Source organism: Oncorhynchus gorbuscha, linkage group LG14, assembly GCF_021184085.1.
Source record: "Oncorhynchus gorbuscha isolate QuinsamMale2020 ecotype Even-year linkage group LG14, OgorEven_v1.0, whole genome shotgun sequence".
NCBI lineage: Eukaryota > Metazoa > Chordata > Actinopteri > Salmoniformes > Salmonidae > Oncorhynchus > Oncorhynchus gorbuscha.
The window spans coordinates 18,771,149-18,794,151 of NC_060186.1; the positions used below are offsets into that span (position 1 = coordinate 18,771,149).

General features: G+C 44.5%; 2 protein-coding genes across 11 annotated transcripts in view; both read right to left on the minus strand.

The window, feature by feature from the left end:
- Positions 1-1,058: 1,058 nt before the first annotated feature.
- LOC123995615 (SIN3-HDAC complex-associated factor-like) lies at positions 1,059-13,968 on the minus strand. Its single transcript, XM_046299244.1, has 7 exons — positions 13,750-13,968; positions 10,077-10,205; positions 9,441-9,568; positions 8,682-8,781; positions 8,308-8,419; positions 7,908-8,058; positions 1,059-3,400 (listed from the first exon to the last, which is right to left on the minus strand). The coding sequence occupies exons 3-7, from the start codon at positions 9,566-9,568 to the stop codon at positions 3,196-3,198; spliced, it is 696 nt and encodes a 231-aa protein (XP_046155200.1). The 5' UTR covers positions 10,077-10,205; positions 13,750-13,968; the 3' UTR covers positions 1,059-3,195.
- A 3,036-nt stretch (positions 13,969-17,004) lies between these two features.
- Positions 17,005-23,003, minus strand: part of LOC123994593 (DENN domain-containing protein 5B-like) — a 118,661-nt gene continuing 112,662 nt past the window's right edge. For 5 of the 10 annotated variants that reach the window (XM_046297375.1, XM_046297378.1, XM_046297376.1 and 2 more), the window contains 7 exons: positions 22,692-22,837; positions 21,862-21,903; positions 19,951-20,257; positions 19,746-19,828; positions 18,922-19,048; positions 18,101-18,275; positions 17,005-17,704 (listed from right to left, as the gene is read on the minus strand). In XM_046297375.1, the coding sequence (XP_046153331.1) occupies positions 17,521-17,704; positions 18,101-18,275; positions 18,922-19,048; positions 19,746-19,828; positions 19,951-20,257; positions 21,862-21,903; positions 22,692-22,837 (1,064 nt within the window). In that variant the 3' untranslated portion in view covers positions 17,005-17,520. The remainder of the gene's footprint in view (positions 17,705-18,100; positions 18,276-18,921; positions 19,049-19,745; positions 19,829-19,950; positions 20,258-21,861; positions 21,904-22,691; positions 22,838-23,003) is intronic. The other 5 variants (XM_046297377.1, XM_046297385.1, XM_046297384.1 and 2 more) reach the window with 1 other exon arrangement.

A 23,003-nucleotide genomic window follows, 5' to 3' on the forward strand; every position in this document is an offset into this window, starting at 1 on the left:
CCAGAAAAATCATGGTTTGTTTGAGGATGACAGATGGTTTTACTATAAAACACAAACCATGTCAAAACAGGGCATCTTCGCGTGGGCAATAAAAAGGAAATATACTTGAACTGAAAGATTCTACACTCTTGCTACAACATGACCAACAAATCACTCAGGCTGTAGCATTGATACAGGCTTTAATTATGGCCTTATACTTTTCAACCATCCTATTGTACCCTTGTATTAAAAAAGGACAACACTTCAAGAAGATTCATGGCTTTTGTGGAAAGATACATACCTGGCTAAAACAATTCAGCATAGTCCAGAGACAAAAAAAAAGAAAGAGACATATTCAAAAGCAAAACTACATTTAATGAACAAGTTTAAATTGTGTATAAAAAATACAAAATTAGCTTTGAGAAAGAATTAGGACTTTCCAAGACAGATAAATAACAGTGCATATCTACCACAGGCGAGTAGACCTACCACAGACAAAAACAAGCAAATTCTACCACCGCATAGGAGATCTCAGGAGAATAACACCTAGTTAGTTTACATAAACCAATCTATGAGTAATAGTATAGTTTTGATACAATCCATATCACAGTATATGGCAACATTCACATAATGTGAATTCAACAGTATAAGCCTTTAATAGAACAAAGGTTATGGTAGGATACAGGAGAAAGTTATCAAATTAGTCAACAATAACTGAAAAAATGATAAACACATACAAATAAATTAACAAAGAGAAATTACCACTTCCCCTAACATTCAATCAAACCTGAAGATTAAAGGAACATTCAAAAAAAACTTGAGTCTGTGTCTGATGCCTTTATACATAAATACATTACAAATAGCGTTGCGTAGTAAAGCTTTGATCAAACCATCAAACCATGGTTGAAATAGCTGTAGTCATGCACTGAGTGTAGAAACCATTAGGAACGCCTTCCTAATATTGAGTTGCACTTCCTTTTACCCTCAGAACAGCCTCAGTTCATCAGGGCATGGACTCTACAAGGAGTCAGGGCATGGACTCTACAAGCAGTCCAAAGCATTCCACAGGGATGCTGGCCCATGCTGACTCCAATGCTCCGCACTGTTGTGTCAAGTTGGCTGGATGACCATTCTTGATACACACGGGAAACGGTTGAGCGTGAAAAACCCAGCAGCGTTGCAGTTCTTGACACTCAAACCGGTGCGTCTCACACCTACTACTACCGTATCCCGTTCAAAGGCACTTAAATATTTTGCTTTGCTCATTCACTCCCTAAATGGTACACATACCCAATCCATGTTTCATTTGTCTCTAGGCTTAAAAATCCTTATTTAACCTGTCTCCTCCCCTTCAACCACACTGATTGAAGAGATTCCATCAATAAGGGATCGTAGCTTTCACCTGGTCTGTCTGTGTCATGGAAAGAGAAGTGTTTTGTACACTCAGTGCTAATATTAACCATATGCAGAGGATAAAATATTGTATATTGAACATGATAGCTCACGGAATGAGTTTGCATTCATTTGGCATGTGAGCTTGCACATCTAGATACTAATATAACAAATACATTGACTGAATGTCCACAATTAGGCTGCAGGCATGCATTGACAGAGCTCTGCAATACCCCCCGCTATGCAACGTAAATACAGAATGGGTCAGTAAAAAAAAATAAAAAATCTTACCGTGGTTTGAAGGACATTTAAATTATATGAACATGGGAGGTACAGAACAAGAAAATACATTTCTTCAAATAAAAGTGAAGACAGAAGTAGCCTACATGAGGGTTGTGTTTAGATGAAATTGACCTTGTACTGACAATTATATAGAACCAGCCTCAATAGCCATGACAGTTTTGGGACAAACACTAAGAACTAAATGTTGGTGGCCTATTCACTATGTTGTAGTCTTGTCCATTTATATTCAAAAATATATTCAGAACTGTACAGTATTTTGTCCCAAACAGAGGCAAAGTGACAGACAAAAAAATGGTGTTATTTCACACCTAAGGTCATCATGCAGTCCTGCAGGACATGGAACAGTTATTGGAAGGCCTCAAACCTAAAGTACAATTACAAGGCATCAAATCTCTCAATAGGAGAAAACCAGGGAATCTTTTTGGTTGGCCCACTCAGCTAGTCTTTTGACATCCTAGGCCTAGTTCCACTTAGCCCCTTCCCAGAACCCTGTTTGTGTTCACAGATTTGAAAGGAATAAATAAGTGTCCACTATTCCATCACCTTCAGATATGCTCTAAGGGGCTAGGAAACTAAATGAAACTGTCCGTAGACTGAGATAGGAAGTGCTCAAAAAGTGCTGCGCCAAGGTCAGTTTGTGAGTTTTAGCTTATATTGGTTCAGGTGAGGACTGGCGATCGAGAGCGCTTGCATCAAGATCACTGCTTAGAGGGCACACTACATGCTCCCTTAAAACGTTTGAATGTGCTTCGTACATACATCCAAACACTGAACAAGATCACTGGTCTTCCATATTAAACATGCACTGGAAAGAGTAGTGTCAATATCTCAAAAGAGTACACCTGGTGCACAATCAAGGATGGATATGACGACATTGGTTGTGTACATGTGTCCCTTTACCAAATAATAAGGCTCTGGACAAATTCTTTAAAATTGCATAATTTCTTCCCACTTTTCACACCCCTGACATAATTTATCAAATGACATTTTCTACAGCTTTACACTAACAATAATAGGTGTCCGATCAGTGACCATGTGGCGTAAGGGATTTTTTTTTTAATTAAAAAGAGAATACTTCCTTTCAGAAAGTGACCAGGGCTGATGTGTGAGTTTGCACGCACATATGTGTGAGGTACAGGACAGGAGAAGGCAGAGTGTGGATGGCTGTTCTCTATCCTAAATGGACATGGCTCTATCCTACTACAAAAAAGGTGCAGCTCCAGAGGTCGCCGTTTCTCATACAGCTTTTGTGAATCCAGAAATGTCATATTGAAACCAAATTGTGAATATTCACAATCTCATAGCACTCAGAGAGAAAGAATCGATATTTGTTTACAGATATAATAGAACAAACCTCACTGCATCCTAGCACAGAACACAACATTTGATAATTAGTCCAGCTGCTCCGGAATAGAAAGCAATCCCAGTAGACGGTCCAGGACATCATAAAATCCCAACGGTCTCCATCATACTTCTGTAGAGTCATTACGACATCAAATCCCCACTCTTCCTTCCCCTCCCCTAATCTTCTTTAACCCGGGGGGGCGGGGAGCTGTTCGGTGGGGCGTGGCGCATCATGTTCGCTCTGCTTGCCTGTGCTTCCTCCTCTCCTTCCTCTTTTGGCTGGTGCTGCTGTTTCTTCTGGCAGCAGGGCTTGTAGAGGTGGGGGTCTAAGAGTACCTCTCCGAAGCGTCCCTTGTAGATGATGCCACAGCACACCTTCTGCCTAAAACCCACAGAGGACGGTCAAGACAGCAAAGCACTATAGTGAGAGAGCGAATCAAATCAAACAAATGTACCATGAAGGAGGATTAAATAGGGCTAAGGAGTTTTTATTTAACCAGGTAGGCCAGTTGAGAACAAGTTCTCATTTACAACTGCGACCTGGCCAAGATAAAGCAAAGCAGTGCGACACAGAGTTACATATGGAATAAACAAACATACAGTCAATAACACAATAGAAAAATCTATATACAGTGTGTGCAAATGAGGTAAGATAAGAGAGTTAAGGCAATAAAATAGGCCATAGTGGCAAAATAATTACAATTTAGCAATTAAACACTGGAGTGATAGATGTGCAGAAGATGAAGGTGCAAGTAGAGATACTGGTGTGCAAAGGAGCCAAAAAATATGGGGATGAGGTAGTTGTATGGGCTATTTACATATGGGCTATGTACAGGTGCAGTGTTCTGTAAACTGATGCTTAAAGTTAGAGGGAGATATTAGTCTCCAGCTTCAGTGATTTTTGCAGTTCATTCCAGTGATTGGCAGCAGAGAACTGGAAGGAAAGGTGGCCAAAGGGGAAATTGGCTTTGGGGGTGACCAGTGAAATATATCCTCATCTCTCCCAAGTGGTCATTCTCTCTTTCTCCCCTTACCCATCTGTCTATCGCCTCCTTTGAATTCCATGCTGTCACAGTTACCAGCCCTTTCAAGCTTAACATCCTTATCATTTATCGCCCTCCAGGTTCCCTCAGAGAGTTCATCAATGAGCTTGATGCCTTGATAAGCTCCTTTTCTGAGGACGGCTCACCTCTCACAGTTCTGGGCGACTTTAACCTCCCCACGTCTACCTTTGACTCATTCCTCTCTGCCTCCTTCTCACTCCTCTCCTCTTTTGACCTCACCCTCTCACCTTCCCCCCCTACTCACAAGGCAGGCAATACGCTCGACCTCATCTTTACTAGATGCTGTTCTTCCACTAACCTCATTGCAACTCCCCTCCAAGTCTCCGACCACTACCTTGTATCCTTTTCCCTCTCGCTCTCATCCAACACTGCCCCTACTCGGATGGTATCGCGCCGTCCCAACCTTCGCTCTCTCTCCCCCGCTACTCTCTCCTCTTCCATCCTATCATCTCTTCCCTCTGCTCAAACCTATCTCCTGATTCTGCCTCCTCAACCCTCCTCTCCTCCCTTTTTGCATCCTTTGACTCTCTATGCCCCCTATCCTCCAGGCCGGCTCGGTCCTCCCCTCCCGCTCCGTGGCTCGACGACTCATTGCGAGCTCACAGAACAGGGCTCCGGGCAGCCGAGCGGAAATGGAGGTAAACTCGCCTCCCTGCGGACCTGGCATCTTTTCGCTCCCTCCTCTCTACATTTTTCCACTTCTGTCTCTGCTGCTAAAGCCACTTTCTACCACTCTAAATTCCAAGCTTCTGCCTCTAACCCTAGGAAGCTCTTTGCCACCTTCTCCTCCCTCCTGAATCCTCCTCCCCCCCTCCTCCCTCTCTGCAGATGACTTCGTCAACCATTTTGAAAAGAAGGTCGACGACATCCGATCCTCGTTTGCTAAGTCAAACGACACCGCTGGTTCTGCTCACACTGCCCTACCCTGTGCTCTGACCTCTTTCTCCCCTCTCTCTCCAGATGAAATCTCGCGTCTTGTGACGGCCGGCCGCCCAACAACCTGCCCGCTTGACCCTATCCCCTCCTCTCTTCTCCAGACCATTTCCGGAGACCTTCTCCCTTACCTCACCTAGCTCATCAACTCATCCCTGACCGCTGGCTACGTCCCTTCCATCTTCAAGAGAGCGAGAGTTGCACCCCTTCTGAAAAAACCTACACTCGATCCCTCCGATGTCAACAACTACAGACCAGTATCCCTTCTTTCTTTTCTCTCCAAAACTCTTGAACGTGCCATCCTTGGCCAGCTCTCCCGCTATCTCTCTCAGAATGACCTTCTTGATCCAAATCAGTCAGGTTTCAAGACTAGTCATTCAACTGAGACTGCTCTTCTCTGTATCACGGAGGCGCTCCGCACCGCTAAAGCTAACTCTCTCTCCTCTGCTCTCATCCTTCTAGACCTATCGGCTGCCTTCGTTACTGTGAACCATCAGATCCTCCTCTCCACCCTCTCCGAGTTGGGCATCTCCGGCGCGGCCCACGCTTGGATTGCGTCCTACCTGATAGGTCGCTCCTACCAGGTGGCGTGGCGAGAATCTGTCTCCTCACCACGCGCTCTCACCACTGGTGTCCCCCAGGGCTCTGTTCTAGGCCCTCTCCTATTCTCGCTATACACCAAGTCACTTGGCTCTGTCATAACCTCACATGGTCTCTCCTATCATTGCTATGCAGACGACACACAATTAATCTTCTCCTTTCCCCCTTCTGATGACCAGGTGGCGAATCGCATCTCTGCATGTCTGGCAGACATATCAGTGTGGATGACGGATCACCACCTCAAGCTGAACCTCGGCAAGACGGAGCTGCTCTTCCTCCCGGGGAAGGACTGCCCGTTCCATGATCTCGCCATCACGGTTGACAACTCCATTGTGTCCTCCTCCCAGAGCGCTAAGAACCTTGGCGTGATCCTGGACAACACCCTGTCATTCTCAACTAACATCAAGGCGGTGTCCCGTTCCTGTAGGTTCATGCTCTACAACATCCGCAGAGTACGACCCTGCCTCATACAGGAAGCGGCGCAGGTCCTAATCCAGGCACTTGTCATCTCCCGTCTGGATTACTGCAACTCGCTGTTGGCTGGGCTCCCTGCCTGTGCCATTAAACCCCTACAACTCATCCAGAACGCCGCAGCCCGTCTGGTGTTCAAACTTCCCAAGTTCTCTCACGTCACCCCGCTCCTCCGCTCTCTCCACTGGCTTCCAGTTGAAGCTCGCATCCGCTACAAGACCATGGTGCTTGCCTACGGAGCTGTGAGGGGAACGGCACCTCAGTACCTCCAGGCTCTGATCAGGCCCTACACCCAAACAAGGGCACTGCGTTCATCCACCTCTGGCCTGCTCGCCTCCCTACCACTGAGGAAGTACAGTTCCCGCTCAGCCCAGTCAAAACTGTTCGCTGCTCTGGCCCCCCAATGGTGGAACAAACTCCCTCACTACGCCAGGACAGCGGAGTCAATCACCACCTTCCGGAGAAACCTGAAACCCCTCCTCTTTAAGGAATACCTAGGATAGGATAAAGTAATCCTTCTCACCCCCCCCTTTAAGATTTAGATGCACTATTGTAAAGTGACTGTTCCACTGGATGTCATAAGGTGAATGCACCAATTTGTAAGTCGCTCTGGATAAGAGCGTCTGCTAAATGACTTAAATGTAAATGTATATACCTGCTGGAGCGTGTGCTACGGGTGGGTGCTGCTATGCTGACCAGTGAGCTGAGATAAGACGGGGCTTTACCTAGCAAAAACGTATATGACCTGGAGCCGGTGGGTTTGGCTACGAATATGAAGAAAGGGCCAGCCAACGAAAGCATACATGTTGCTGTGGTGGGTAGTATATGGGGCTTTGGTGACAAAACAGATGGCACTGTGAAAGACTGCATCCAGTTTGTTGAGTAGAGTGTTGGGAGGCTATTTTGTAAATGACGTTGCTGAAGTCAAGGATCGGTAGGATAGTCAGTTTTACAAGGGTATGTTTGGCAGCATGAGTGAAGGATGCTTTGTTGTGAAATAAGAAGCCGATTTTAGATGGAATTTTGGATTGGAGATGCTTAATGAGAGTCTGGAAGGAGAGTTTTACAGTCTAGCCAGACACCTAAGTATTTGTAGTTGTCCACATATTCTAAGTCAGAACCATCCAGAGTAGTGATGCTAGACGGGCAGGCAGGTGTGGGCAGCGATCGGTTGAAGAGCATGCATTTAGTTTTACTTGCATTGAAGAGCAGTTGGAGGCCACGGAAGGAGAGTTGTATGGCATTGACACTCATCTGGAGGTTAGTTAACACCGTGTCCAAAGAAGGGCCAGATGTATACAGAATGGTGTTGTCTGCATAGAGGTGGATCAGAGACTCACCAGTAGCAAGAGCGACATCATTCATGTATACAGAGAAGAATCGGCCCGAGAATTGAACCCTGTGGCACCCCCATAGACTGCCAGAGGTCCGGACAACAGGCCCTCCAATTTGACACACTGAACTCTGTCTGAGAGGTAGTATGTGAACCAGACGAGGCAGCCATTAGAGAAACCAAGGCTGTTGAGTCTGCCGATAAGAATGCGGTGATTGACAAACAAACAAAAAAAGCCTTGGCCATGTTGATGAATACGGCTGCACAGTATTGTCTTTAATGATTAATTAATTATGAGGAAATACAGCATCTGAACCCAAACTGGTGGAGTATAACATGAGATGTATTCATTTGTGCACACTGTAGCAAGGCATTTTGCAACAGAAAACGTGTGTTTCTCAATGGACAAGTTCATGTAATTCCTCATTAGTTTCAGTCTTTTTGGTGCCCGATAAATATGACCCTGATTCCACCAGACCGGCCATTACCTTTTCCAGTAGGTGAGGTCCAGGAAAGAGAAGACTGGCGAGTGGGTGGCACCTGGTGAGAGTTCCACGTCCGAGCCCTCGTCTGATTGGTTGCTGTAGCTGGGAGAATGAGCGGGGGAGGCACTGGAGGTGGTGCTGTGGGCGTCAGAGTCTGTGGGGGCCAGGCAGAGCACAATCAGAAACTCTTCTCAACTTATTCATAGCGTAGCAGGCATGGTTCAGATAAACATCTAATATTCATTTTGGAATTAGTCCAAAAATATAAATCGAGGTCTCTTGTTTCACAGCCCTTTAGGAAGGATAAATAATGGAGAAAAGAGCTATGATACATTTACTTTTGAAACACCAAAGTTTGCACTGCACAAGGCAGCGTAGCCTAGCGACAGTATCAGCTGCTTACTGTGTCTCTTGAGCTCCTTCTGCACTCTGCTGCTCTGGCTTGGCCTGGCTCTATTCATCTTCTTGGACCTCACGGTCTTCCAGCTTGACCCTGAACCTTTAGCGTCAACAACCTGTGACACAGGAGAGAAGGGTTGAGTGACATCAGAGCAGGATGGATGTCTGTTTCCAAGGTAACTGCATGAATGTATAGAATGGCCTATAGGACAGCAAACAAACAGGGTGTACTGCATCTAAGGAAAAGCGGTTATTATACGCCTACAGGTGTTGCGTCAGTCACCCCCCTGTAAGTGTTGTCTTACGACTTATTATTTGGAATAGTGAGAGTGGATGGGAGTAGGACAGGGAGTATGGATGGATTCTGAGATGCCTTACATGATTCCAGTTCTTTATGGATCCAGCTGGGAGTTTCTGCCACCTTTTCACCAGGAGAACACAGGCATTACAGATCTCCCCAAAACGCACCTCACTCAGCCTGGAGGGACACATTATAGGGGAGAGAATGAGGATGAGTTTCATATGGAGAGAGGTGTGTGTGAGAGAGAATGAATGAGGACAGCCTTGAAGCTCAGTGCACGGTTATTATTATCCCTGCTCCAGTCAGTGGGAGTCGGTCAGAGCTATTTTCTGCCAGAGCGCTTCTCCTGTTGACTCACATCACTGGTTACCATAGCAATGGACTGACGCATACTGGCCCGGCCAATAGCAGAGAGGCAGAGTGACAAGGTGAGGATGTTAAACTCTTTAAATTCTGGTTTCATACAAAAATACTTATTTAAATGAGATGAAAAGGGAAGTGTGTCCTAGTTTGAGTATTTTACCCAAGGAGTTGATCAATTATTTAGGTTATTGCATTGGGAGTTAAAACAAAACGGTCTCTAAAACGCAATGAATATCTAATTGCATTACAGAGTGCATGGCTCTAACAAGGAGTCACATAGTCATGAGAATGAGCATTGACAAAAATCCTAAAAAGAACATGATGACTTTACTGTCCAAATCTGATGGAGAAAGTCTTAAGGCCTCAGACCTCTCTACCCCCAGAGTTGAGCTGCAGAGGGAGGCTGAGAGCTGGACCTGCCCAGGGTCTGAGCTCCGGGTCTGAGCCAGTGTATAGAGGAGTGGTCCACTCACCCGAAGCAGCTGGGAAAGTCCCTCTCGTAGCGCTTGCTGTCGGTGAAGCGGGAGCTGGAGGACTTGGCCCGACAGATACAGCAACCGTCTAGGCTCCGGTACATCTTGGGCTTGTGGAAGCCAAACATCTGGGACACACAGGAGATACAGGAATGAAGCAATGATAGCTTACAATCACATGTGTTTATGTACAATCTATGGATATGTATTCTGACAAGAATTATGATTACACACCCATCAATCTATAAGAGTTTCCTCTTATCAACAGCAGCATGGATTAACAGTCTTCATAATTCACGCACGTGGCCGTAACTACATACGAGGACACAGAAGTCCGGACCTCGGTCATTTTGTCTAACGTGAAAAAATACCATTTTAAAACTGTCCCACGACTCCCGTCTACAGATCCCCCAAATAAACAAAACAACTCCTGAAGAATGACTGCAGAACTGGTAAGTCGTGTCTGATAGACATGTCAGTCAGGTGGCTAGCTGCCAGGAGACTTCTGATGTGGCAACGTTTAAGAGTTCTGGCTAGAATGACCAAACCAGCTAGAAGGATGAAGTAGGCTCCGTTTAACGGTAGCTTATCTCAACAGCATAAAAAAAAATGATTTAAAGAGAGCAAGTAGGCTACCGAGAGATGGCGGTGTGGTGAGGCTGAGGCACGCCTGCAGGAGAACGCAGAGGAAGCACTCAGAGGTTAGTACTGTGGTTCCCAAACTTGGAGTCACTGCCTCATGTGGGGTGGTCTTTTGAGAAAAATCTGTAAGAATATTATCAAAAACATTAGAAGATTAATATACATCTACAATAGATCAATATACATCTTCCCTATAGGCATATAATAAAATGCAAACGATACAGTTCTATAAAAATGTAATTCGTTTCAATATCATCTGATGCTACAGTGTGAATCATGTATCATACCCCCCCCCCCCTGAACATTACAATTGTATCGCTAATAGGCTGTGTTTGTCAATTGACTGAGGTGAAACAACCTACAACAGCCAAGTTTATAATGGCCCAAATAATTTTTGTTGTTCTCCAAATAGCATTTTGAAGTGTTTTAAATTGTATAGAAAAGCAGTAAATGAGCTTCAGGACCTCACTAAAAACCTGGTTATGGCCCTGTTCAAGCATTACTACGAACATAATACAGTCAAAGGCCTGCATCACACAATCCCTGCGGAGACGAGCCCCCTTAATGCTTGCACGGCCCAGAGTTACAGACAGAGAGAACTAGGTTATCACCACGTCAATGAGACCGGAACAGGACAGCCTGTCCATGTACCGTGACCCTGTTATGCAACCACAGTGCTGATGCAACAAAAAGCCATGTGGTCCCGGCTCCCTATAGCAGGGATGCGGGCATGTGGTAGCATCCATGTGATGCTCGCTTGTCCGTGGTAAACAGATCCGATGATGTGAAAACGGATAAAAGGGAGTTGATACATCGTGATTGAAGCTTTTTTTGTTTCATCATGCCAAAGACATTAAAAAGGTTAAGCTAACCGTGGTGAATGTAATAGCCTACCTACATAAAAAAATATATACACTGTAAAAGCCATACATGTGGCCAGCAGTAAATCTTTAGCGCACAAACGGTTGTATAATACCAGCTCTAACGTAAACTCTACAAAAAAAAGAAACATCCCCTATTTAGGACCCTGTCTGTCAAAGATAATTCATTAAAATCCAAATAACTCCACGAATATTCATTGTAAAGGGTTTAAACTCTGTTTCCCATGCTTGTTCAATGAACCATAAACAATTAATGAGCATGCACCTGTGGAACGGTCGTTAAGACACTAACAGCTTACAGACGATAGGCAATTTTAAGGTCAAAGTTATAAAACGTAGGACACTAAAGAGGCCTTTCTACTGACTCTGAAAAACACCAAAAGAAAGATGCCCAGGGTCCCTGCTCATCTGCGTGAACGTGCCTTAGGCAGGCTGCAAGTGGGCATGAGGACTGCAGATGTGGCCAGGGCAATAAATTGCAATGTTCTTACTGTGAGATGTCGAAGATAGCACTACAGGGGACAGGACAGACAGCTGATCATCCTCGCAGTGGCAGACCACGTGTAATAACACCTGCACAGGATCGGTACATCCGAACATCACACTTGCGGGACAGGTACAGGATGGCAACAACAACTGTCCGAGTTACACTAGGAACGCACAATCCCTCCATCAGTGCTCAGACTGTTTGCAATAGGCTGAGAGAGGCTGGACAGAGGGCTTATAGGTCTGTTGTAAGGTAGGAAGGTCCTCACCAGACATCACCGGCAACAACATCTCCTATGGGCACAAAGCCACCGTTGCTGGACCAGACAGGACTGGCAAAAAGTGCTCTTCACTGACGAGTCACGGTTTTGTCTCACCAGGGATGATGGTCAGATTTGCGTTTATCGTCGAAGGAATGAGCGTTACACCGAGGCCTGTACACTGGAGCGGAATGGATTTGGAGGTGGAGGGTCCGTCATGGTCTGGGGAAGGTGTGTCACAGCATCATCGGACTGAGCTTGTTGTCATTGCAGGCAATCTCAACGCTGTGCATTACAGAGAAGACATCCTCCCTCCCTCCCTGTGTGTGATTTTCTGAAAGACAGGAATGTCAGTGTTCTGCCATGGCCAGCGAATAGCCCGGATCTCAATCCCATTGAGCACGTCTAGGACCTGTTGGATCGGAGGTTTGAGGGATAAGGCCCCCCCACAGAAATGTCCAGGAACTTGCAGGTGCCTTGGTGGAAGAGTGGGGCAACAGCAAGAACAAAATCTGGTGCACTCTCTTCCACGAGGAAGAGATGCACTGTTGTACTTAATGCAGCTGGTGGCCACACCAAATACTGACTGTTACTTTTGAACCCCCCCCCCTTTGTTCAGGGACACATTATTCAATTTCTCTTAGTCACATGTGTGTGGAACTTGTTCAGTTTATATCTCAGGTTGTTGAATTTTGTTATGTTCATACAAATATTTACACATGTTAAGTTTGCTGAAAATAAACGCAGTTGACAGTGAGAGGACGTTTCTTTTTTTTGTTGAGTTTATATAGGCCTCATTGCCAACATGCTTCGAAGGATGCAAGGCGGGGGGCGGCATGGCGCCGACTGTACACTGAACAGGTGATGTGCTTGCGAAATTTACTACGTTCAAAATAACTGCTTTTAATCGTTTTTTCATCAATAATTGGATCACATGAAAACAAACACTGCATTGTTGACTGGTTTTTAGAATAATATATATATTTTTTAAAGACTTGCATGTGTCGAATGTACATCGATCACCACCCACCGAGAAAGCACGGTCCCCTAGTTCTCCTGCATCATAAACAGCATCTATATTCAGACACAATTTGACCTTACGAGTACGAATGCTGCTTCTACCAGTTCGTAAAACCACCCAAAACAATTACTACCACGTGACACAACACCGCCGCTGCTATATTGTTTCTTTCTCCAGGTCTTTGTTATCCAAATTATTGTGCGTCAGTGCGCAGTGGGAAGGTTCCAAACCCACCGCCTGACTGTAAACACATGCACGTTTCAGAGAAGCTGGTTGCTACCTACTGTTAGGAAGTTTATTAACACAAGTGTTAATTATTTAAGGATAGAAGACCTAAACAACAGTCCATGCATGCAAACAAGTTACAGAGTTGAACAATATTGGAAGGGGGCCAGTGGCATGTTTGGCGCTGAGCCACACACCCACCTACCATCCAAATGTCACTCACAAACGACATCCAAAATCTTTTACTCAGACTGTAATCGTTACTTGATCAAATAAAAAAAGGTTATAACACAACGAAATGATTAACTCCTAGTCAAGTATTCTAGCCTACACTGTTTGCATTGAAGGTTTTGTTGATGCGGCGGTATGGTGTCTAATGAGAACGAAACCAGCCTAGTCTACATAACATCAATCACGTTATTTAAAAAAAAAAGAATATTACATAACTATTTAAAATAGTGTAGGTTAGAATTGTGTTGTTACACAAAAACAAAACATTTGTAGGACTCTAGTCCTGATCAAAGAATGTGAGCATTCATTGTCACTGGATACCAAGCAGAAGATGAAATGAGCGCCCAACACGAATACCATTTCCAGTGTGTCATTCGCTGACAAAACACAGAAATAAATGTGAATTAACTCAAAAGTTTAAAACTATTTAGAATAAGAAATTAACGTTTAAATGGCTTTTTAGAGATATTTAACCATGTTAAATTGCCTACGTCCTCGAACAACTTCAGGCATACTGTGAAACTTGACAGTCAATTCTATTTCAAACAAAGTAATGTCCTTACCTTGATTTATAATCAATGATGAATGAGTTGTAATAGTTATTAAAAATAACGTCTTTAGTAAGCTATTTAAACTCATGTAACAATGAATACACCATTAACGTCCACACCGTTCGGATGTTGCAGTTGTACTTGAGTGTCTGGGGGAGAATCTCAATTGTATGGCTCGCGTCCTCGCTCCTCAACTTGTTTTCAAAACCCATTGGAGGAAAATGTCAGAGGGGCGAGACCTCTGGCTCTCTCATCCAATGGGTTTTGAGAAGGAAGCGAGGACGCGAAGATCTTTATGAGTATTCGAAATGTTTACGCATGCGCGTTTGGTAACTCCACCATTTTCTGATTTTCTTCAATCAAACCAATTTACATACGGAACTGAAGTTGACTGCGTCTGCATTCTATTGTCCATATAAGGAGGGGAATTACGCGGGAAACGAGGGGTGGAACCAGTTGAAATCTGTGCGCTGTGAATCGAAGAAAGGAGGCGTGACTACTCCAAAAATAGAGGCAGCATGTCTGTAGGTAGGCTACGTGTGGTACGTGGAGCACATTAGGTTGTTTTAACAGACAATTTAGTCTATTTTAAACAAGTAGTAATGCAATAAACACGAAATGAAAAAGTTAAGCTAGAAAACATTCGTGAAAATAACAGGATGTTCCATGTATGTAACAATAATTGGTTTGGTAGGGAAATAGTAATCAGAAGTTGCTCAATGAGTAAAACGTATTGTTTGTCATTGAATTCTCATGAGAATCATATGTTATCTCCACCCATAGAGGCGATCTCAGTATCACAATGGACATGTATTTTACCCGAGGGCTGGGCACACACATGAATCAAACATATTGAGCAAGTTTTTAATGAAGTGCATCATAAATATCAGAACAGTTATCATTTACTTTTACATAAGACTCCATTCATTACATGACCTCCTCCCACTGGACATCCAGTTTACACATGCACTTGTAGGAAAGGAAAGGTTCCATAGGAAAGGAAAGGTTCCGTAGTAGCATTTTGCCTACCTAGTATTGTTAGGACAGATACTCCACCCAGCGGGGAACAGCCTTTGTCACAGTTTCATGTAACATGAAGACAGAAGTACAGTACAGGACTACTGAATGAGTCTAGCTGTAGCGGTGTGTTAGAAGGTACACAGTCCAGTCGCAGAGGTACAACTGCATGCCGTAGCACTTTAGGAGATGCAAAGAGGGACCCTTATTCTCGCCACACTACTGCAGACCGACATTTTGCTCACAGCTATGCGCTAAACACCTATGGATGTCGATCATCCTCCTATGTTTGTTGCTTCTTACAGATAGATTCCAACAATAAAATGTAAAAAACGATCTATGATACACAAGACAGTAGGAACCTAGCAGCAGGACCAAACTGTGAATGTTACAGAAGGAAAGTCACATGGCTCAACATGCAGCATGTCATTTCACAGGCGGCTCTTTGCCCCGGTCGCAACCAGTGTCTCAACGTTTCTTGATGACTACCACAGTTTAGAGGAATAAATACATCAAATCAGAACATTAAAAACTAAATTTTCTGTCCTTTTTTTTGCGTTAATACTGGAAAAAGTACTGTGGTCTAAACACAGTTACGTGTGATTCGATGTATCTGTCAGTTGTTTCCCCTTTTGGTTGGATTCAAATCTATTGTCTGGTCATAGTTAGCCTCAACATTTTAGTCCACATGTATTTTGATGACCTTTTTTAGTACACATGCATAAACACCCTATTTACACTTGTTACAGAAATATAAGAACGTGTTCATCAAGGTTGATTGAAAAAGTGGCAAGAGATATATTTTTAGATTGAAAAATACCACCAGCTAGAAATAGTCCCAAAAGGAGTTAACACTCACCAGAAAATAACCACTTATCATAGGTTTGAGGCATTTATGATAAATACATCATTAGGGGTTGTATGTATAGGTTCTTATTGTTTAATATTCCAGTGTGTTTCACATGTATCACATTAATAAGGGGCTGGAACATTTCAATACCACACAGAGTAATGCAGAAGGAAGTGTCCATTTGAGGTCAACAATCTCACAATCTCACACACACACACACACACACACACACACACACACACACACACACACACACACACACACACACACACACACACACACACACACACACACACACACACACACACACACACACACACACACACACACACACACACACACACACACACACACACACACACACACACACACACACACACACACACACACACACACACACGACAGAGACCAGGATGAAGTTGAATACATTGACCATTATGATTTCTAACAAAAATAACATTAGGAGAACAAATTCACTGAGTGTACAAAACCTTATAAACACCTGCTCTTTCCATGTCAGACTGACCAGGTGAATCCAGGTGAAAGCTATGATCCCTTATTGATGTCACTTGTTAATTCCACTTCAAATCGGTATAGATGAAGGGCAGGAGACTAGTTAAGAGGCCGGTTAAAGAATGATTTTTAAGTCTTGAGACAATTGAGATATGGATTGTTTATGTGTGCCACCCAGAGGGTGAATGGCGAGCCAAAATATTTAAGTGTATTTTTACGGGGTATGGTAGTAGGTGTCAGGCACTCTGGTTTGTGTCAAGAACTGCAATGCTGCTGGGTTTTTCACGCTCAGTTTCCTGTGTGTATCAAGAATGGTCCTCCACCCAAAGGTCATCCAGCCAACTTGACAACTGTGGGAAGCATTGGAGTAAACATGGCCCATTCCTGTGGAACGCTTTCGACTCCTTGTAGAGTCCATGCCATGATGAATTGAGGCTGTTCTGAGGGCAAGGGGGAGGTGCCCCGAATCGCAATATTAGGAAGGTGTTCTTAATGTTTTGTACACTCTGTACATAGACACACACAGTTTGAAATAGGGTCAGGTCAATGCCTGTAATTTGTTTGGAATGTCCATGCAACCCTGGAAAAGCCCCTGCCCCCCTAGGAAAGACCTCTCCAATTCAATGCAGTGTTTGTGTCCGCCAAGATCTTCTAGCCAATCACAAAGCAGAACAAAGATCCAGTCCAACACAGTAGGTGTATCTAGAATGAGCCAACATCCAATCAAAAAGCTGCATTGCACACAGTGTAGTGCTGAAAGCAGATGAGTCCAGTTTTTCTTTCCATGGTAGTCATCTTCACCCAACTGATGAAGTTTCACCAACTTATATTCCCAGTGCAGAGACTATGGAGAGGCTGCAGGGGCAAACAGTCACTTTCTGTTTTTGGTTTCCTTATTCCTGGCCTACTATGACCCACAGGCATGCTTGCTAACGCTAGCTGAAGTTGGAGCAGGATCCAGCAGACAGAGAGATAGGATCTCCATCACACAGGCTAAGTGTCCATTGAAGAGCTACCTACAGTGGGCTACACACATCGAGCACATAGGGAAACATCCATGGGTTTTCTTTAAAAACAGTCCCTTCTTATTAAATATCAAAAAGGATATTTTCAAAACCACAAGCTATGTAATAATAATACTGCATCATCACTCATCAATGATTCAAAGCCCAAACTTCTGTTCTGAAGCAGTGGAATCGATTGCTTTGGTAGCGAACCGTCTCTGGTCTCTTTCTAAAGTCCTCAATCTTTACTTCCCTCCCTATAAGACTTTTCCCAGAGTGAATCAGCTGAAGCAGGCCTCGACGACGACGACAGTGAAAGGGCAAAAGGGAACAGAGCAAGGGTTTGTGGGTAATGTGGTCCTGGACTGGGTGGTTTCCCAGCAGGCTGTGCGGTAGGGGTTAAAGGTCAATGCCCTTGACGAGCGAGGCCTCCAGGGTGATGGGAAAGTCGTGGAGAGTCTGCAGGACAGCAATGAGATCGTTGACCGTGGTCCGGTCCCGCAGCAGAGCAGACTCCTCGTACATCCGCTGGATCACTGGACACTCCACCAACAGAGGGAGCCACTGAATCAGCAGACGATCTCTGCAGAGCGAGAGGAGATAATTAGGAGTATGTTTGCTAAAACAGCTGGTTCCATGTTACCAGTGAGACTATTTAGAAGTGTGATGTTGATTCCCAATACAGCCCTCTGGATGCTTTGTGCCAATAACAACTACAGCTCATTTAAAAAATTTAACCTTTAACTAGGCAAGTCATTTAAGAACAACACATTTTTTTATTTACAATGGCGGCCTACCGGGGAACAGTGGGTTAACTGCCTTGTTCAGAGGCGGAATGACAGATTCTTTCCCTTGTCAGCTCAGGGATTCGATTCAGCAGCCTTTTGGTTACTGGCCCAACGCTCTAACCACTATGCTACCTGCCACCCCAGTTCTGCAGCCCCATCTCTGTCTCACTGCGTGTGAGTGGCGCCCTCACCTGGCCCCCAGGCAGACAAGCAGCTGGAACTTGCCGTCCTTGCCAATGTTCCTGGGCGAGGAGTTGATGGCACTGACATAGTGACATAGAGAGACACAGGTCAGGCCCAGGGGCTCAGCAGTCTCCTGCATGTCCCCCATCTGGTCTGCTGACTCCATGTAAGCCACCGCCTTCTCTGTAGAGGGGGGGGATATGTTAGGGAGGTGGGAGCAGAGAAGGAGAACAGGAAGAGGAGTCATGGAGGTAGGGTCTACTGTAGAAGAACTTTGTAACAACTCCTAAACAGAGGTTCATAAAATACATTTGATTGATTGATCTGGAGCTAAAAAGAGTATGTCAAGTCTACAGGGGTTCATGCTCCATTATACTTGAACCTTTGACCTGTGCAAGTGCTCTATGGAAACCATCATCTCATATCCTTCATCATATCAGTCAAAAGCTGTGTTATGAATATTAATGGCGTTTCATACGACAGCTGAAGCAGCCGTTTCATACGACAGCTGAAGCAGCCGTTTCATACGACAGCTGAAGCAGCTACCTGCAGGGTTACTTTGAGTATCAAAGGGACTTTTTAAATGGACTATTTTATTTCCATTGGGGAAGTACAGTATGCCATATCCCAGTTGTCACCACTAGAGGGAAGCCTATTACATAGATCTATAATCATACCATAAAGATGGATAGCGGGTGCACCTGAGCACCTTCATAGAAGAAGAATAGCCCCTCAATCCATCTCAATGTATCATACGTCGGGAGAAAGATGTGGTATTTCTAGGTTATTCCACTAGATGGAGGCAGCGGTGTGTAGGTAAGCCACTCACCCACAAAGTCCCAGACAAAGACAGTCTTCTGGAAGAGGCGGGCAGACTTGAAGCCATTGTGGAAGAACAGCTCCAGAGCCCCGACCAGACCGACCTCACCACACAGCAAGATGGTCAGACTGCCCCTCTGGAGAGAGAGAGAGAAGGAGGGTGAGAAGGAGATACTCAGAAAGAGAGCTTTCGTATCATTTCATTAACCTTGGAGACTTTTTTTTTAAAGGTACCAATTGTTGATTCTCAAACAACAAACATGATGCAACACTACCCTTTTGAAGCACCAATTAGAAACAGTAAAAATGTTCACTTAAAATCAACATAACATTCCCTTTTCTCCTCAAAAGATTCAAAAACACTGTTCTCATTTTCCCCCTCACAGAGTTCACCGGCATGCGACAGTGGAGAGCATTTATACCGCACTATAAAGGCCCTTACATTAGCTGCGGCTAATGCTAAACTATTCCTCCAGTTAAACTAATGTAGATGCTGAGTTAACGGCTCTCTACAGGGGTTTAGACTTGTTTCACTTTCATTAGTTGTATATAAAGAAAGAGGGTTGAGGGGATTGTTAAGCACTAGAATGAGTACATCGTGTTCAGAATGAAAGAGAAATAACATCTGCTCTCTGCCCTGACATAATTCCCCAGACAGAGCACCTCAGAGACTATTAACCTGACAGATGAGGAGTGCTGCAGCAGTCACAAATCTATTATACAAACCCCTCACTGTTTGAACTCAAATTAACAGAATAAATGGAGAACATGGAGCAGGTAGTTGTTATTTTCTTCTCTCAGGTCAGTCTCACAATTTCTCTAACACACACACACCTCCTTCTCAGGCTTGTGGAAGTGTTTGCAGATGCTGTTCACTGCCTCGCCAATGGCCTCCTGGATTTGAGCTGAGGTGGGCTCTGCAACCGAAGAGAGAGAAGAAGAAGAAGTGAATATCTATAGTTATGGTCAACAGTAAATCAGGTATTGGTTATGTTATGTTATGTCATGTCATGTCATGTCATGAAGGGGTGTTACTCACTGTATCCGCGTCCTCCCATCAAGGTGATGCTGGCGCGTCTGGTCTGACCCGGCGAATGCTGCATGTCGGGCGTTCGACACCCTCTCCCACAATCCTCATCTGCGTTGGGCGATGCCAGCTCACCTATCAGAACACGCTCCAGACTGCCGTCGTCCACGCCTTTGCCAAGCCACCGCCCACACGGGAACTTGTAGGTGTGTCCTGTGATCTCGTTGCGGACCATGACACAGTCCACCAACCATTTAGCCAGCAGCCCAGAGTTATCATGACCCAACTGGACTGTAGTCAGCTTACCCAGGTTCTGACACTATAGAGAAAGACGAGAGAGTGAGAGAGAGAACGAGAAGAATCAGCATCAAGATGTCATTACCGGTACATGTTTTTTCTACATGAATTCACAATGATAATTCAGAAATAATCTGTTAACGACAACAGTATGACTGCTATTTCTAGAACTATGCAGTGTAATCTCTATCGAATCTAGTGCTACTCATCTATCCAATTGATCAACTAAAAGTCGACATCAGACCAATATACAGCCAATGACAGGTGAGTATTCCCACAATATGCCCTTGAATGCCACTTAGGAGAAAGTTGTGTCCCCGTTCCAAACCCTTTAGTTGAAAGTGAGCTTGGTGCATTAAGTGAGATTTGGCATTGGTCCTGAGGGTCCTGAGATCCTCAAAAGGTTCTACAGCTGCAACATCGAGAGCATTTTGACTGGTTGCATCACTTGCCTGGTACGGCAATTGCTCGGCCTTCGACCGCAAGGCACTTCAGAGGGTAGTTCGTACGGCCCAGTACATCACTGGGGCTAAGCTGCCTGCCATCCAGGACCTCTACACCAGGTGGTGTCAGAGGAAGGCCCTAAAATGTGTCAAAGACCCCAGCCACCCCAGTCATAGACTGTTCTCTCTACTACCGCATGGCAAGCGGTACCGGAGTGCCAAGTCTAGGACAAAAAGGTTTCTCAACAGTTTTTACCCCCAAACCATAAGACTCCTGAACAGGTAATCAAATGGCTACCCGGACTATTTTTATTGTCACTAACTATACATTAATGTACATATGTACATACTACCTAAATTGGCCTGACCAACCAGTGCTCCCGCACATTGGCTAACCGGGCTATCTGCATTTACCCCTCTTTTACGCTACTGCTACTCTCTGTTCATCATTTATGCATAGTCACTTTAACCATACCCACGTGTACATACTACCTCAATCAGCCTGACTAACCGGTGTCTGTATGTAGCCTCGCTACTTTTATAGCCTCTGTACTTTTATAGCCTCGCTACTTTTATAGCCTCGCTACTTTTATAGCCTACTTTTATAGCGCTACTTTTATAGCCTCTACTGTTTTTCACTGTCTTTTTTACTGTTGTTTTTATTTCTTTACTTACCTATTGTTCACCTAATACCTTTTTTGCACTATTGGTTAGAGCCTGTAAGTAAGCATTTCACTGTAAGGTACCTGTTGTATTTGGTGCACGTGACAAATAAACTTTGATTCGATATGCATAACATCAGCATCATGTCAAGGAAATGTTAATGTAATGTTAAACTACACTAAGTGGCATTCAAGGACAAACACATAAATCTAGAACACCATTAATACACTATAACCAACAGACGGTACACAGACCAAACCATTGGTGAGTGAAGCCCTCAACCCAGAGAGAGAGCTGGGTCGTATTAAATGTTTTGCAACAGATAACAGAAAAAGGAGCGTTTGTTATTGGACAACTTCAGGTAGTCCCTCCCCTGTTTCAGTCAGTTTTCTTCCGTTTGGTCCCGAATGAATACGATCCTGGATTCTATGGTACACATTGAACATTAAGTCTGGGATGATACAAATGGGTCCGGTGTAGAGAAAGAGGGAGGGAGGGAGAGGGAGATGATGTCTCTAACCTTGAACATGGCGTCGATGTGAGTGTGTGGCCTGAAAGCAGACTGGGGAGATGAAGACACGTGTTAGGACATGATGGACAGCATGAGTGGGAGAGGATGGACTTGGGTTGCTGGTTTCTAGTAGACTACCCTTCACCAGGCTACAAACCAGGTGTGTACCCAAATCATCACCATTGTAGCAAAGCTCCTCTAGAGAGATGCTCTACAAAGCTATACTGAAGTTAGCCATCACCCAAACTGCTCACAAAGCCACAAAGAGCTACCACCCAACACTAGTGAACACGGCACCACTCAGAACGGTAGAGATTATAAAAAGGCTCAGTAGGTAGAGACATGCACTTCCTGTGAGGAAGGAAGTAGGAAAGAGGAAAAAAACGATAAGTCTGGGTCCATCCGCTCATTGTGCCAGGCAGCATCTCACAGAGTTAACTACTATTCAAGCACACTTCCAATATCTACCAAGTGTAATCAGCTACATGAACCCAACTTAACTCAACCCCAGCTCTGAGTGGAAGGTATCAGAGCAAATAGTCACACAAAGATGAATGAATGGATAAATGAATGAGTGAAAGAGGAGATAGGGGATTAGTAGTAAGTATGGGATGGTAGAGAGCGAGTTAGACAGAGTCTTCTGCCTTATGAGACCATGCGAGATCATGCCACAAAAAGGGAACAGCCATCCACTTCAACCCAGCGGGCAGCGAACAACGACTTAGTGGCGTTCTCAGCAAAACCATCAATCAATGCTGATATAACCTTGCTGCAGAACGTCACAGAGACATGAGAGGAGGCGTGGGGGCCCTGGCTGTAGGGTCATAGTTCAGACTCACATCGAAGGTCATCTCCAGGACATTCTTGGTGATCTGCCGGACGCCCGAGTCGCCCAGCTCACCCGACACACACACCCACGGGTTGGAGGTCGTCATGGCATTGCTCAGCTTCTTGATTGGGATGATGACGGCGCGGTACGGGATCACTGCAGGGACAAAAAAAAAATTAAGTATTTCATTCCAACAGAGAAAGAATAAATGTATTCATATTTTTATAGTAAATTATAACTAGGGCAAACTAAAATCGGGGACATTTCATAGGATTGCACTGCTTTAGAGTAATAATTCATTTATGAATTTGGCTATAAAAAA

Bases quoted from the DNA above. Each gene is read 5' to 3' on its own strand.
- LOC123995615 (XM_046299244.1), bottom strand. From the start codon at position 9,568: ATGTTTGGCTTCCACAAGCCCAAGATGTACCGGAGCCTAGACGGTTGC. The intron at 8,782-9,440 runs GTGAGTGGACCA...GTGTCCCTCCAG, and splicing joins GACTTTCCCAGCTGCTTCGG to GCTGAGTGAGGTGCGTTTTG. The intron at 8,420-8,681 runs GTAAGGCATCTC...CCTGTGTCACAG, and splicing joins CCATAAAGAACTGGAATCAT to GTTGTTGACGCTAAAGGTTC.